The sequence below is a fragment of the Schistocerca gregaria genome, chromosome 3, assembly GCF_023897955.1.
Source record: "Schistocerca gregaria isolate iqSchGreg1 chromosome 3, iqSchGreg1.2, whole genome shotgun sequence".
Classification (NCBI taxonomy): domain Eukaryota; kingdom Metazoa; phylum Arthropoda; class Insecta; order Orthoptera; family Acrididae; genus Schistocerca; species Schistocerca gregaria.
The window spans coordinates 185,529,035-185,547,124 of NC_064922.1; the positions used below are offsets into that span (position 1 = coordinate 185,529,035).

Sequence of the window (18,090 nt, forward strand, 5' to 3'; positions counted from 1 at the left end):
TTTCTAATTCAAATTGGGACCAACACTATTAAGCAGGTGGTTATAATGTTTTGACTTATCAACATATATACTCATAAAAGTATCCAATAACGACCTGTCCTTTGCTGAATAAGTGTAGTTGATTTTCTAGTCCATGATCATCTATCCCTATATCTGCCATTTTTGTGATGATTGAAAGGAGGAACTGTATTATGGTAGATTGTAGTTAATCAATTTTGGAAGAATGAATTCATTATTTTGGCATTTTATGTGTTATCTTCCATTTTGGTGTCAATATGACCACTGAGCAGAGTCCCCAGAAATCACATATAAAGCAGTTACTGACAATTTCCCTTGCAGTCACTGCTGGTCAGCTCTGAAACTTAGCTGAGGGTACATCACTGCACTCTTGCACCTCACAACCACAATTACATTTATCTGAATATAGTTAAAAGAAATGTTCACATCACCATCTGCCTCAGGCAACTGGGAAACTTGCACACTGAAATAAGGCTAATATACTGTAATATAATCCTGCAATTACATATCATCTCAACTGATTATGAGCAAAGATCATGCAAATTCAACAATATTCTAAAAGGGACAATAAATCATAATATGAGAGTTATAATGGTACATGCTATACTAATGTGTCCAGATCCTTCTTTCTACATGCACATCAATCTCAGAGGAAACTGCTTTCATTGTTGTGGGTCATAAATCTACTAATATTCTTCATGAGACTGAGTAATAACCTAGAAGTACAGAGAGACTACATAAAAACAGCATAGCTGCAGTCAGTCATAAATATAGCCTTCACTACAAACATACCACTGCTAGTGCTACTTTATTGAGGGCAGTGTGGAGAAGACTAGACTAAACTAAAATAAGTAGAAAAAAATTAGATGTTCAGTAAATAAGAGTAAGAAGTAGTATGGTCATATCTCAATGAGGAACTTGAAAGTTTTAGCTCAGGACAGGAGCATGTAGAGGCTCAAGTTTAGAAGAATAGTTGGCCACACACTGGACACTCTAGGTTGGAATATTAACAATATTAGGAAAAGGATAGACTGCGTCACCATGAAGAGGACACATTGAATTGTAGGCAGGCACAACAAAAGGAGTGTGACACATTTAGCTTTTGGCCAAAGCCTTCCTCAGAATAGAAAAGACACAACATATTCACACAAGCAAGCACACCTCATGTACACATGACCACAATCTCTGGCAGCTTGGACCAGAATTGAATTGTCAGGCTGTGAGGTAATCTGGAGTGGGGCAGGGAAGAGGTTGGAACAGCATGGTACAAAAGGAGAGGGGGGGGGGGGGGGGGAGGGAGAAAAGAGCATTGTCTGGCAGAGCATGGAGGGACTAGATGGAGTCATGACAAAACTGACAGGTGCAGGGTCAGGAGACTGTGGAGCAGGGAGGTGGGGAGGGGGAAGCAGAAAAGGAGAGGAGCAGGGAAGAGCAAACATGGCCGGGTGTGATAACAGAGGGTAGCACACAGTGACGGTGAGGGGATGTGAATAGGAAGGTGGTGATGGGACAGAGGGGGTGGAAAATGTTAGTGTGTACGGTGTGGGGATAGTAGGTTCACTGTAGCTTGAACCGGGATAGTTTTGGAAGCAAAGAACATGTTGTAGACCTAACTCCTGTTTGTGCAGTTCAGCAAAGCTGGTGATGGAGGGGAGAATCTAGATGGCCTGGATCGCAAAGAAGCCTTTGAAGTCAAACATATCATGTTCAGGTGCATGTTGGGCCAAAGGATGGTGTACCATGCTCAAGGGGCACAGTTTGGCAGTGGCCATTTATCTTGGTGGACAGCTGGTTGATAGTCATATCAACATAAATAGCTATGAAATGATTGCAGCAGATCTGGTGTATGACATAGCTACAATCACGGGTGGCCTAGCCTCTAATGGGGTAGGATAAGCTTGTGAACAGGACTGGAATAGGAAGTGATGGGAGAGTGGATTGGGCAGGTCTCACATCTGTATCTTCCACAGGGATATGATCTTCCACAGGGGTTTGGATTGGAAGTGGCATAGGTATGGACTAGGATGCTATTGATGTTGGCTGTGTGATGGAACATCAGTTTAGGAAGGTTGGTAAGGAAAATTGGATAGGACACTGCTCATTTCAGTGCCTGGTGATAGGTAATCAAAGCCATGGTGAAGGATGTGATTCACTTATTCTAGTCCAGGGTAATATTGGATGTTTAAGGGACTGCTCCTTTGCAGCTGGTTCCTAGGGGAATTTGGAGAATTGGATGTGTATGGGGAAGTGTCATGGGAGATCTGTTTGCAGACTACATCTGGGGGTAGTATCTGTCTTTGAAGGCCTTGGTGAGACCTAGAGCATACTGGGCAAGGGAGTTCTTGTCACTGCGCATACTCTGCCCCTGGGTTTGAAGACTGAATGTGAGGGATTTTGTGGCGTGGAAGGGATGGCAGCTGTTGAAAAGCAGCTACTGTTGGTGGTTGGTGGATTAAATGTGGACAGAGGTGTGGATGAGCCATCAGAGAGGAAAATGTCAACATTCAGGAAGGTGGCAAGCTGGGTTGAGAAGGACCAGGTGAAGCAAATTGGGGTGAAGATGTTATGATTTTCAAGGAATTAAGGTACAATGTCTTGGCCCTGAGTCCAGATCATAATGATATCATCAATAAACCTGAACCAGACCAGGGTTTTGGAATTTTGGGACGCTATGAATGTTTCCTCTAGATAGCCACAAACAGGTCGGTATTGGAGTGTGCCATAAGGGTGCCCATGATTAGGCACCAAATTTGTTTGTACAGCTTACCTTCAAAGGAGAAGTAGTTGTGTTTTAGGATAAAGCTAGTAACACGTATGAGGGCTGAGATAGTGGGTTTTTTAGTCTGAAGGATGCTTGGAAAGGTAGTGTTCAATAGTTGCAAGTCCATGGGCATGAGGGATGTTAGTGTATAGGGAATTTCAGTCAACAGTAATCCAGGAGGTAAAGGGTGGGAATGGTGGAGAGTCAGTGAAGGAAGTGGTTGGTATCTTTGACATGGAAGGACAGATTTCGGGCAATTGGTTGGATGCGTTGATCAAAGAGGGCTGAAAGTCTTTCACAGGGACACAATAACCAGCTACAATTTTTCTTTCATGACTGTTGGGTTTATTTTTGTATGTTCATCCTTGTGACTAATGGTTTTCGGGACTTTGTTCACTTATGTAAGAAAACAAAACACCTGAATCCTTTGTTCTGATGTTATTTTGTTGTATGGCAACCAGTTGTGGTCTTTGATCTTCTGGGTCGTAACTGACACTGAGTCTGTGAACTCTTATCATTGGTAGTTGATGGTTGCAGACACGATTTTGCTATTACAGTGTTTGACAGAAGCCAGTTCATAGGTGTTGGCCACTGATGGGATCATGTCTATGATTGGAGTTCAACCTCTCAGCACCAGCTTAGGCCTGAAGACAGCATATTGAGTCACCAAAACTGGTTGCCATATAATAAAATAATGTAAAAAGAATGATTGCAGGTGTTTCAGTTTATTATGTGTTGGGTTTGTGGATTTTGGGGACCATGTAGAAGGTGAATGCATGGAGTGTCATGGGGATGAAGAGGGGAATGGATTCAGGGGAGAGGTTCCAGCAAGGGTCTAAGGCCTTAGGCAGTGATGGGAGCACTCTGACAGAGTTTATAGTTGGAGGAGTCAGGTAACTGCCAGAGACATTCAACTTTGTTATGAATCACAGTGACTACATGGTGGAAGGCCTCTGTCAATTATGTGACTCCTTCACCTATAGCCTCTGCCAGATTGATCTAATCCAAGGAGTCCAATGTGACCTCCAGTCCCTGCTTAAAGCCTTAAGCCCTTCACAGAACCTCTCTCCTGAATCCATCTCCCTCCTCACCCCTACCACACAACACACACACACCTTCTATATGCTCCCCAAAATCTACAAACCAACACTCCTGGAGGCCCCATTGTGGCTAGTAATTGTGCCCCCACTGAAGGAATTTCAGCCCTCACTGACCAACATCTACAACTAATTGCCCATAATCTATCCTCCCATGTCAAAAATACCAACCACTTCCTCCACCTACTCTCCACCATCCCCAGCTCTCTACCAGCTGGATCCCTATACCTCACACATCTTACTAACTTTATCCTAAACTACAACTACTTCTCCTCTGTAGGGAAGGTATACAAACAATTCCGTGGCACAGCCATGGGCACATGAATGACACCCTCCTATGCTAACCTGTTCATTGGTCATCTAGAGGAAATTTTTCTAGCCTCCCAAAACCCAAAACCCCTTGCCTGGTTCAGGTTCGTTCATGATATTTTCATGATTTGAACTCAGGGACAAGACAACGTACATTCATTCCCTGACAACCTCAAGACCTTCTCTTCCATTTGCTTCGCCTGGTCCTCCCAGCACAGTGTTCCACCTTCCTGGATGTTGACCTCCTGTTCTCTAATGGCTTATCCACACCTCTGTCCACATTAAACCCACCAACCACCAACAGTACCTGTTTTTCAACAGCTACTATTTCTTCCACACCAAAAAGTCCCTCCCATACAGCCTGACCACCCAGTGATGGCTCATCTTCTGTGACAAGAACTCCACTGCCTAATATGCATAAGATCTCACCAATACCTTCACAGACAGGTACTCCAGATGTAGTCCAGATGTAGTCAACAAAACAGATCTCCTGAGCCCTTTCCCTCATACCTCCAATCCTCCCACCACCCACTTTGTCACCCAATGCCACACTGGACTGGAACAACAGAACCACATCCTTTTCCAGGGCTTTAGTTACCCACCATCATGACCTGAAATGAGGGACACCCTAGTCACAATTCTTTCTGCCCTTTCTAAAGTCACCCACTCAACCTCTACAACATCCTAGTCCTTCCCTATGTCATTTACAGTTGTAAGTCCTTTCCACAGGGATCCTACCTTTGTGAAAGGTTCAGGTGAAAGACCTCCCAATCCACCCACCCACCACCTTCTATTCCAATCCTTTTACAGGGTTATCATACCCCAGCAGAGGCTGGGCCACCTGTGAAGGTAGCCATGTCATACACCAGTTCTACTGCAACCACTGCAAAGATTTTCATATTGGTATGACTACAGATCACTTGTCCACCAGGATGAATGGCCACTGTCAAACTCTGGCTAAGATCTTGGTATACCACCCTGTGGCACAACAAGGGGATAAACATAACATGTTTGATTTCAACGGCTGCTTTGCAACCTGGGCGATCTGGATCCTCCCCTGCACCACAAGCTTTTCTGAACTGTAAAGGTGGGAAATAACCACACAACACATTCTCCACTTCCAAAATTATTCCGGCCTCAATGTACGGTCAACTACTGTCTCCACACTCTCGGTGCAACAGTTCCCGCTCTCTGTGTGCTATCACTTGCTCCCTATTCACGTCCCCTCACCCTCATTGAGAGGTTACTTTCTGCAATTTCAACCACCAGTCTTTTCCCTTCGCTGTTCCTCTCCTTTTCTGGTGCCCCCCCCCACCCCACCTCTCAGTTTCCTCAGCCTCACAACACTGCATCTGGCAGTCTTACGTCTCAATCTAGTCCCTGCATGCATCATCAGACAGTACTCTTCTCCCCTCCTCCCCCTACACTCCACTCTCCATACCCTGATATCCCTCCCCCTTACCGGCCCCTCTTCAGACTGCAACTCAATGTGACAGCTGCATTCCAGTCTGAGCTGCCAGAGATGATGGACATGTGTGTGCGAGGTGTGCTTACTTGTGTGAATGTGTGTGTGTGTTTTATTTTTTGAAGAAGGCATTGGCTAAAAGCTTAATGTGTAACAGGCTCTTCATTATGCTTCTCTGCAACTCAATGTGTCATTTTTCTGATGAGTAGCGATCTCTCCCTTTCCTAATTTGTTGACCATGCACTGGATAGATATGTACCCAGCAGAACAAGCTGTGATGGGATGGACCCTGCATGGTATACAGAAACTAAAAGAAACTCCTAAAGAAACAGTAAATACTGCATAATAAATGTAAAACAAGGGATAGGACTGTTGATAGTGAGACACTGTCAAGAGAACAATGTGTAAAGCCTTCAGTGATTATTGTGGAAGAATATTGTTGAAAGATCTTTCACAAAACCAAAAGAAATTCTGGTCATATCTAAAGGTGGTTACAGGCGCCAAAATAAGTATCCACTCACTTGTGGATCAGGCAGGAATTGAAACTGAAGAAGGCAAAGAAAAAGCAGAAATGCTTAACTTCATTTTCAAAAATTCCTTTACAAAGGAAAACCCAAGAGTATTGATCTGATTTAATTCTCATACCACTGAAAAGATGAGTGAAATTGATATTAGTGTCAATGGCATTAAGAAACAGCTGAAATTGTAAAAACTGAACAAATCTCCAGGGTCCAATGGAATCCCTGTCAGATTCTATATTGAATTTGCAGCTGAATGAGCCACTTTTTTTTAACTATAATCTATTGAAGATCCTCAGAACAAAAAATTGTACACAGTATTTGGAAGCAAGCACTGGCCACAGCAACCTACAAGAACGATAGCAGAAATGATCCACAAAGTCAGCATCTAATATTTTTAACATCCATTTGTTATAGGATCTTAGAACGTATTATGAACTCAAACTTAATGAGGTAGCTGGAACAGAATGACCTCCAAACAGCATGGGTTCCAAAAACACAATTATGTGAAACCCAGCTCCCACTTTACTCATGTGACACACTGAAAATTTTATATCAAGGCACTCAAGTAGATGCAGTATTTTTCCATTTCTGAAAAGTATTTGATTGAGTACCACATCTATGCTTATTATTGAAAAAATGAATGTATGGCACTTCAAGAGCAATCTGTGATTGGTGAAGCCATTTTTGGTAAGGAGGATGTAGCAGTCTATCTACAATGGATTGCTATCAAAAGGTGGAGAAACAGCTTCTGGAGTGCCCTAGGTAAGTAGTTCTGATCCTTGCTATTGATGTTGTACATTAATGGCTTTGTGAACAATATTAAGAGTAACCACATACTTTTCGCAGATGATGCAGTTATCTACAATGAACTACTGTCTGAAGGAAGCTATACAACTATTCACTCAGGTCTTGATAAGATTTCGAAAGACTGGCAACTTGCTTTAAATGTTCATAAAGGAAAATTGCACAATACACAAAATGGAAAAACAAAGTATCCTATGACTGTAATATCAATACCAACAGTTGGAATTGGTCAACTAGGTTTAATGATTTGTAGATATATGAAATGGAATCAGTCTACAAAGGATGATGCATATGAAACACTTGTGCCATCCATCCTAGAATATTGCTCAAGTGTGCAAGGCTCATATCAAATAGGGCTAAGGGGTTATTCAACAGATACAGAGAACACAACATGAATGGTCACAGGTTTGTACGACCCATAGGCCAGTGTCATGAAGATGCTGAAAGGACTGTACTGGCAGATGCTTGAGGACACACATTAACTACCCCACAAAAATTACTTAGAAAGTTTCTAGAACCAACTTTAAGTGATGAATCTAGGAATACATCACAACCCTCATGAGTCACTCCCATAAATATCATGAAGACAAGATTTTGTTAATTACAGTGTGCACAGGGGCATTTAAGCTATCATTCTGATCATGCTCGATACATGAATGGCATGGGAAAAAAAGCTCTAATAACTGGTAAAATGGGATGTACCCTCTGCCAAGCACTTTACAAAGTTGTGCAGAATATTGAAATAGCTGTAGATATAAAGAGTCTGCATAAACCACCTTTTTTATTATTGAAAGTACTGAGTGGATACTTTCAAGTGACAAGGTATCAGTTCTACTTATTTCAGATAAAAACTGATGCTTCTTGTATTGCCTTAGCAAAATCAAAACTGTGCCCTAATTAAAATCCTTTTTCAGCTAATCTTGAGTCTCTTTATGTAAAAATGTATAGTATAAAATTTATTTACAGAGAAATTTTCTAATGATTTACCCTATTGTTCAGTCATGGGCAACAAGTATCTTAAAATCAATCCTCTTCCATATTGAGTAGAAAATTATATCTTTAATTATCAACCTAATAAGAATGAGAAAGAACATTGTTGTCATACATAATTATAATTCTCTTAAGATGTGACATGATATGTACCATTAAGATCATATCCAATAATTAATTTCATTTCATGGTACACAACAAATTCAGTTTAACTGTTCAGCTTCCCAGGTGTTGGCTATTAAAAATCCATTTAGAGGAGTAAGCCCACTTATGCACAACACCACAGTCTTCTAGTACCAGCACCTGCACCTTTAATGGGCTAAGAAAAGTCCACAAAGAGTCTTTACAATATTTGTAAAAATGGAGATTTTCACTGTTACTGTTCATTAAGAAATTCATTTTGACTTTCTGCATATAACCAAAAAAGAGAATTATTTCCAAAACTTAGATATTTTTATTATACCTAAAGAAACATTTTATCATGAATATGGGGGCAATTCTGAATTGAACAGGTAGCAGTTTGTGTAAAGTTCATAGAATTAAACAATAATCATTCGCCAAATGGCATTATGGTGTATATGTAATTAAACTGGAAAAGTGTAGAAGTAAAGTAGACTGGATGTTGTGGCATTTCTATATAGTAGGGAGGTACATTTTCCTTTTATGTATAGGTAAATCAGCTAGTGCCAACATTTCACATGGAATCGGTAAAAGTATGTGAAACTGAAACTAACACAGGTTGCTGTACTGTACACTTTTCTGCTCAGGTGGTGACTGTTCTTTATGCTCTCAATCAATCTCTCAGACCTGATTTCCCTTTACACATACACACACACAATAAAACACACATGCACACATGAAAAATTCCATATTAAATACCGACTCTCCTACAAATCACTTTTGGAAGGATCAGGAATGGCTGTCTTTACCACATCAAAGGATTAGCAGTATCATAACATTTGCTGAAATGATTTTTTGTGATGGATTCTGTTGTCTGTCCTAAGACTGAAACACAAATATTTCCTGCTGCTGTTTACAGAAATTACAGGAATTAACCTATCAACTGAACAATCTGGTATGTATAAGACTGTTACCATGCTTCAATGTAGTGATGTACTTAGAACAAACTCCACATAGTGTTTGTTATCATGTAGCCTGGTTGGCTTCTCTGACTTAAAAATTTACTGTTTTTGTGACAGAACCTTATAAACAGAGTTATCATCAATCCATATGATTTGCACAATGATGTCAGCTTTTTTCTGGGTGGGGGAGGAGGGGAGGGGGGGGGGGCAGATATTAGTTAATTCTTGTCAGGTATACACTTTTCATCAATAATTAAAGTTCTTCTGTCTGAACATGTCGCTGTCCCCCTGAGTCTTTGCCAGGAAACTTAAGATTATCAATGTGAAATATCCAGACTTAGTCACATTTGCTAGGCTTACAGGGAACCTTCAGTGGAAAAATGCATTATTAGGAGGGTTAGCTGCACATTAAAGTGATTGCATTTTGTTTTCTTCTATGTAGGACTGATAGTTCCAGAGTATGATGAAACTTGGTTTACAATATGCTATGCGGCTGAGCAAAAATCTTTTTCTGTTTTTAAAAGTGTCTCAGATAGAGAAATGTTATTGAGGACATATGATTCCTTTGGGAGTTGTGTCTATATCATCTTATGGAAGCAGGAAAATCATAACAAAGCTAGACTGTATGAAAATCTAATATGAACTGATAGTCAGATTTAATGAAATGAAACAGCTTTCAATACTACAGTCTATAAAACACTAGAAGTGAGCTGATAACAGTAGGTGACTGATACCGAAATAGAGATAAAAAAATGAAACAGAGATAAAAAAATATCATACACAGAGAAAATCATGATGATACATCTCTTGGTGTGATCTTCAGTCATTTTTCACCTATTATTCTATTATATTGTCTGACTTCTCCATTTTTACTGTAAATTATGATGTAATCTATGAATATAAAAGAAACACCAATGAATTAGAATTAGAAGAATAAGATGAAGAATTCACAAATGAACAGTGTGGAAAGAAAACATGAAACAATAAAAATCATCTGATACTTTCTCAGATGCTACTGGAGTTTCTATAACTGTTGTATTGTAAAGGATTACTTAGACACAACAAATTCATATGTATTGATTGTCAGTGATTAATATAAGATGCAGTCATGTGCAGAACAGTGTTAAAATGCATATTTCATCGACATAATGATATCAAACTCTGTTCTTAACAGCAGACATATATTGTGTGCCGCTGGTACAGCAGATGTTAATAACAACAGTTCTGCAAAAGCAAAGAAATGAAGCTAAGTGTTTTCTCATTAATGAATTACTAGTAACATGGCATCATCTGTTGAGAAGTGGACAGCAACACAAACAAAGACCTGAAGATAGTAAATGAGCTTACAGACTTGCGGTCGACTTTACAAAACAAACAAACACATGCACACACGCACACACACACACACACACACACACACACACACACACACACACACACACACACACACACACACACGAGAGAGAGAGAGAGAGAGAGAGAGAGAGAGAGAGAGAGAGAGCGCAATACTGACAACAACACTGCCAGGACAGTATGCCTATCGGGGCTCTGAAGAGAAAAACACACGTTTTTTAAGGAATAATGACATTCTGTCCATGAGAAACATGTTTGACATTTACTACACAGTTCTAGCATATTACTATGACTGAGTCTAAAAAAATTGCAAGGAATTATATAACAAGCTATTCACTAAGTTCATGTTCTTATTTATGTGCATTCTAATGCTCAGTGCTTCCACCCCAACAGGAATATGTTACTGATTTAGTTTTTTGTACAGTAGACTCGCTCTAAGAAGACTCTTGATAGCTGAAGGAAGTAGCTGAATTCACGGAAGTAGAGTGACCTCGATCAGTATTGACTGCTTTATGTTCTCTGCAGCTTTTCCCAACAAACACTACTGTATTCATTCTGTCTATGTCTATGTGACCGTACAATTAAAGATTTTTGAAATGTTGTATGATGTTGGGTTTTAAATAATCTGTTATTGACATGTGAAATGCATTAAATGAAATGTTGCCTATTAGCTAAAATGGTAGTAACTGGAAAGCAGTCAATATTGATCAATAGCAGCTGATTTCTATCGATGCAGCTACCCCTGTTAGCCACTTTGCCAAGAGATGTTTTAGATTGTACGTATAGTATTCATCCTGGGCTTAACTCAGTTCTGTAGCCAAGACTGCTAATGCAAGCCTGTGTGGTAGTGCTGTACTTGGGGATTGCCACTTGGAATTTTGATGGTGGAGGAAATTTTCTCTACAAGTACTTGGCCGACAAGGTTAGGAGAGATGGTGGTGTAAAGTTCTTGACCACTAGACTTTGTTCCAGTGTCCTAAAGTAACTTCCAAATCTCTCTTTGCCATATCCCATGGAATGGGGACAGATGGAACTATTGATGGTGATCCTCCCACAGTATGTGGTTGTTTAGCTGACAATTTCCTTGATGTTATTCAAGATGAGTAGGCTATGTGTCAGATATGGATTTCACCCTCTCTCATACAACATAAACATGACACCACACAACACATGCCCATTACAGTCATTAGCACTCAACAGACACACTTCCAAGTCTCAATTCTCATACACTGACCTGTGCAGAAAGGGGGGAAGAAGAAAACTCTTTCTGATTAGGCCCTTCAGGGTCTGCCATCCAACAATGCTATACAAATCTTTCTTTTCCTTTACTCCAAGCTATTTTACTCCAAGCTCTGTCATGTGTCATTAAATGTCCAATGAGGGAAGAAAAGTTAAATTTTCACAAGTTAGAAAAAAGGGACTAAGTAAAGGTTTCTTTTAGAAAGTTATGGAAGGTGATAAATATGATAAAATGACTAGAATAATGGAAAGCCTTTAGGTCCAGGAAACAAGAAAATATAATTGTGTTAAGGGACAAAAGCTATAGCCAAAAAAAGTAACCTATGATGTGAAATGTTCATTTTGGGGTCAATTACAAAGAGAATCAGACACACTGATCATTATGTGAATATCAAGTTGTGAACAGACATTTTACTAACTTACCACATGCTTCTTGAAATAACAGCATCTGAGAACAGTTAGTTTAAATTCTATGTTTCTTCCCAGTTTAGATATTGGTGGGGTAACAGAAAAAAGACACCACAATACAGGAATCTTCTGCATTGACAGTTTGTTCTTTGAGTTAAATGTTTCTTTATTGATTAGACTGACCTCCTTATAACTTGAGTTAAAAAATCTTTTTTTAATGAAATGATGAAATATTCAGATATAGGTCTACTATTGATCGACAATGTCAGCATTTCTACGTAACTGTGCCACTATCATTCTATTTAAGAAAATACAAAAGATATAGGAAGTGAAAAAGAATCTTGGTAGATTGTTTTCTGGACAAACAGATCACTGATGAGTATTTTCTGTATATATACTTTTTATAAGAGACTAAAATTCCCTATTTTGCATTAGACACCTGGAAAAAAACACAAAGTATACAAAGGGGAGAATCAGCAATGAAGGTGGTAATGGAAATATTCTCTTTTCTTGTATACTTATTGGACTGTTTGTAGACTGTGACTTCAATACAGTGCTGGTGCCAGAAGATAGTGGGTGATAATGAGAACAGAACTCACCTGCGGACAAGCCTGGCTTGTACCATGACCTTGTGAGCAACCACTACCCACAGGAGGACCAGGAACTTTAAGCTGCTCCTTGTAGTCAGGCTGATATGGTAGAAGCATTCGAATCTTCCCCCATCGATTGAAGAAGAGTGCAATTGCTCCAGCCCAGACAACAAGTACAAGCAGAACTATTCCTACTTCTACACCTCGCACTTGTATGTATGGAGGTGTATGCATATCATCATCTGGAGGACCTCCTATTATCTCCTCCGTCTGCAGACCACCTTCAGTTACAGGCGTAGCCATGGATCCCTCTTTCTGAGGTGATGTGCGTGGTATTTCTAGAAAATATCAAACACAATTCTTCAGAAAACTTTATGCTTATTAGGAATTTGTAAAATTTTATACATGTGCTTTTCCAGTTTAGAAAGCTCTTTTATCTGCAGAAAGCCAGTATGGCACAATTAAGTACTTCGTAATGCATTGTTACCAGTGATTAATTCTGCCCTCATGTATTCATCTGTTCATCAATCAATCAATCAATCAGTCCATCCATTAATACACTAGTCCTTATGCCAGGCATCACAGAAACACTTCACATAACAATGCTTTAAGCATATATGAATGAAAAAGGTCAATAAGTTTAACAAAATGATTTTTTATGATAGACTACAATTTGGAATTCAGGAGGAAAGAATTTTATCTGAAGATGCTAATGTTCAATAATGTGGAAAAAAATCATATGTATTACATGACTTCATCTGTTCCATCATTGTGCAGAATACGTACTTCATCCATCCCGTGGTGTACTTAACATTATCTTTCATGAAGACATAGGACAAAAGGGAGTCTTTTTGACCTCTTTTAGACAACCCCTCTCTTCCACTGAAACATTTCTAAAACTTTGCTATTGATACTTTCTGTAAGCACTCCTGTTGATATGTCTACTATTCCCATGAAATATGAGTATATGATTTTATTTATGGTCTTTCATCTACATCTGTAATTACTACATGTGTGACTGTGGGTGTTTTCAAACTATAAAATGACTAAGTATACTTTTAGATCAGAAATGTTAGGTCTTTCATTATTTAATGTTCGTTCACACAGACAAACATAGTCTCACACATGCTAATTCTGAAATGTGCATAATGTTACAGGGATCAAAGCACTTCTGTTGAGTATAATTTACAGTTCAGTTAAAATTAATTTCTCTTTTGGGATAACAATCGCCCAGGAAACAATTCTGAACTCAGAGCCACATAGGTGAGTAGAAATGACAGTGATCATTTGATGTTTACTGTTGTTATTTAGCTTAACCTTTTAATAGCTATCACTAACATATCCAAACACCACTGAACACTGCTGCACAAAGGATAATCAGCAAAATATGGAAGCAAACGTAACACTGTTGTACACTAGGCAGCTACAGAGACTTTCTATTAGAGACTACTAATAAGGCACACCTGGCATTGGAAATAGTGACCAGTGTAGCTGACTTCTGGTATGATCACCAGCAATTTATGATGCCACACATACATTAACCACCGAGAAAGTAAGTTTAGAAAAATAAAGATCATATTAGTGTACCTCCCATCACTGGAGCAACTTCAGGTTTTAAAAAGTTATGTAGAAAAACTTCCAGGAGTGACAGCTATTCAGTTTTCCCAATAATCCCTAATCTCCCACAATGATTTTTGCTTATTAAGCAGTGTGTGCTTCATTTAACTTCAAAATATGCAACATAAACTGCTCATTATAGAATGTCTCTTGAAAAAAATGCAATTATCTAGAGAAAAGGCTCCTTTCAACAGCTAAAAGACTGTACATTAACTGGAATCTTCTCCTGGTGCAACAAGTAAACTGTTAATACCATACACTGTGATAATCTTTTGGGAGAAAGTTTGAAACATTTAATCTGATGATAATCTCTGTGTTACCTCTCTTCAGTGAAGCTTTCTGAAGTTGGGTATTCGACAAGTGTGTGATTTTTGTTCTTTGAAGCCCACAGTGCAAAATATGTCCTCCAGTGACAGGATTATTATGAATATCAGCTAGCTACACTGCTCTTTAGATGGTTTTTATTTTTAAAAATCACTCACAATGAGCCCATTTCGGTATATTGCCATTATCAGGTGCTCTTACAAGTAATATCATTGCTGCCATGTCCTGTCTTTTTTGTAGAATTATTAGTTTTTCCTTTGATGTATGTTGGAGACATGTAACTGACTTAGTTGGTTTTTATAACTGCTGTTTTTCTCATGACAGCTTGGATGACAGAGGATCAGTGATATGGCAGGATATGGCAGCAATGATATTATATGTAAGAGCGCCTGATGATAGCAATAGGATGAAATCGGCTCATTGTGAGTGATTTATGAAAAAAAAAACAATTTAAAGAGTAGTGTAGCTGGCTGATATTCATAATAAAGTTTGTGAACAGTGCACAATCTATACCTACACTGTATACCTGCAAATCACTATTAAATTAAGTATACTGACATTTCTTCCATTCATTTTTCCCATTGCACATGGAAAGATTAACTCCTGTAGACTCCATACAGCTTATAATCAACTTAACATTAAACTTCCTGGCAGATTAAAACTGTGTGCCAGACCGAGACTCAAACTCGGGACCTTTGCCTTTCATGGGCAAGTGCTCTACCAATTGAGCTACCCAAGCACAACTCACGCCCTGTCCTCACAGCCTTACTTCTGCCAGTACCTCGTCTCCTACCTTCCAAACTTAACAGAAGCTCTCCTGTGAACCTTTCAGAACTAGCACTCCTGAAAGAAAGGATATTGTGGGGACATGGCTTAGCCACAGCCTGGGGGATGTTTCCAGAATGGGAACTTAACATCACTTTAATGGCTCCTGTTTAGTGAACTGTAGACTGTCCCTAGCATCATAACAGAAAAACAGATTTGAAAGTTACTGAACAGATTTTTATGAGGTTATAGTGGCAACACCTAAAGCCAGTATGGAATGTAAGTAGCTGATGAAATGTTACTGACAACTGCTGTGGTGCCACTATGCAGATGGCACTTCTCGCAAGGAGCACACCTGCCAGGTTCCTGTGTCTATGCTCCAAATACATTAATGTGGCCACCACATACATTCGACATCAATGAGCAATAATGCAATAACTACTCACAGACGACAGGTGGCAGCAGTGTCATTGGAGGGTACATGGAGTGTGTTGGGGGGGGGGGGGGGATGCAGAAAACAGTGTAGTAATTGTCATACTGCAGAAACAGAATGATTTATCATCATCCAAAAGAGCATGATTGGCTTCCAGACCAAGGGTGGAAGCATCTCTGAAATGGCTAAGATTGTGAACTGTTTGCACACTACTGTGGTTAAAATGTACAGTGCAATGCAAAATGGCACTATCCAAAACAAGTGCTAAGGCATATGTGGTGCACCTTGGGCCATAGATGATAAGCGTAAATGACAGCTTAGGAGATGTACATGGTCAAATAAACATACAGCTGTAGAGTAATTGACCACCCAGATGAACCAAGGGTTTACCATTAGCGTCACCCTAACAGTTGCTGCATATGGGCCTCTACAGCAGGTGCCTGTTTCATGCACCCTTGCTGACTGCTGTTCATTACCACAAAGGCTGTAATTTGCATGTCAGTACCACAACTGGATGTCCACTGAATAGTAACAATAGGCCTCTTCAGATGAATGATGTTTTATGCTCCATTGGACAGATAACTGTTGGTGGGTAAAGTGTGAAATGTCTGATAGCAAGCACCCTACATGCATTATGGTCTGGGGAATGTTTCTGTGGCATTTTCTGGGTGATCTAATCATTCTGGAAGGCACAATGGATCAACACAAGTATGTCTCTATGTTCAGGGACCATATCCACCATTACATGCAGTTTGTTTTTCCTCAGCACACGACATCTATCAGCACACATTTCACACCGCTTGCAGTGTATATGCGTACAAAACTGTCTGTGACTTGAGACCTGTTACACACTCAAATCAGTCTCTGAGAATTTCATGTTTAGGTGAGAATGTGGGCCTTCAACCATGGAGCAACTGCTTATGGAAACTGTAAGCAGTTATCAGGAGCTGATGGCAGCAACATTATAGGCAGTGCAAGTGTTAGTGAATGCAGTAGTTACATCTTATGTGCCATCCATGTTTAAAGATTTGCCACCCTTTTATGAACAAAATGAAGAGTGGGATGCTTACTTTCAACGACTGTATTTACATTTTATGGCTTGCCAGATTTTCAATATGGAAAGACAAAAGGCTATGTTCTTGTCAGCAAATCCTGAACAGTATCACTTAGTACAGAAACTAGAGCCACTAATGTATCTGATGGAACTCGTGTTGACCAGAGTATATTTTTTGTTGCAGGGATATTTTTCAGTGAAGAAATTTGTTATGGCAGCAACTTAGAATCTTGGCAGAAAAGAAGAGGCCCCAATCAGTCTCACTCACACTGAGCTACTGACCTAAATGGATTAAGTACTAATTGCAATTCTGAATGTATGGGCAGAATTAGTTGACACTCTATTCAGGGATGTTACAGTGCATCTTATACCTGACTTGGAAGTCAGGTGCCACACATTGAGCAAACTGAATCCTTCTCTGAGGGAAGTAATACAAATGGCCCAAGCCTATGAAATGGCTTGCAGAGCTCAGAGTTTGTTTATGATGGCAGAAATTGTTGTGGCAGTCAGCTTTCTGGCAGTGGTCATATGGGATGTTTTACCACCACAAGCACGGCCCTCACCTTCTCCACAACCCAGGTGATCCCATCAACAAAAGACAAATGGCAAAGGGTCATGTCAGCAGCGGCACCATTATCTGGCTATAAATTTGCTTCCTTCACCACGCAACCAGTGCATACCCCACTGATGTACAACATAGCATCAGTGTGGAAGAAGCAACAACATTGCAAATGCACTCCAACCTGCTGAAGCGAGTCAAGTGAGTGATAAATCTATGGAAGTGGAGACTTCGCAGGATGCAGCCCACAAAATGTACTTAGATGTTTTCATAGCCAAACACTTAGTAAAGTTACTCCCTGATTACTTGTGCTTCTGCATTATTGTTAAAACAACCTACTTATTTAAGTTTAAGGTACCCTTGTAGGCAGCCAAGACAAACTTTTGCAAAACTGTCATCATTGTCTAGTAAATTATCTTGTGGTAACTGACTTCAAAGTTTGAGGATAGGCTCTTTCTATTCTTTTGGGTGTGCAGTCCATGAAACAGTACATGCCTTCCAAGCCAAATGACGTAGCGCCATCCTAACCAATCTCTGTGATAGATATGCTCCTCTTCTCATTTAGGTTAGGGAAGGTGACTGATGTTAAAGCTCACATCACTCTTAACATGATGGGTACCTTATGTGTCTACCAGCTACACTGCTCTCAAATAATCTATTCATTCCAGAAGTTTAAATTATCCATTATGTACAGAAATTTT

At 39.7% G+C, this 18,090-nt stretch overlaps 1 protein-coding gene across 4 annotated transcripts in view; it reads right to left on the minus strand.

Annotated features, from left to right (window-relative positions):
- Positions 1-18,090, minus strand: part of LOC126355024 (fibronectin type III domain-containing protein 5) — a 1,528,277-nt gene that overhangs the window by 19,286 nt on the left and 1,490,901 nt on the right. For all 4 annotated transcript variants that reach the window (XM_050005171.1, XM_050005169.1, XM_050005170.1 and 1 more), the window contains one exon: positions 12,647-12,975. In XM_050005171.1, coding sequence (XP_049861128.1) covers positions 12,647-12,975 — 329 coding nt within the window. The remainder of the gene's footprint in view (positions 1-12,646; positions 12,976-18,090) is intronic.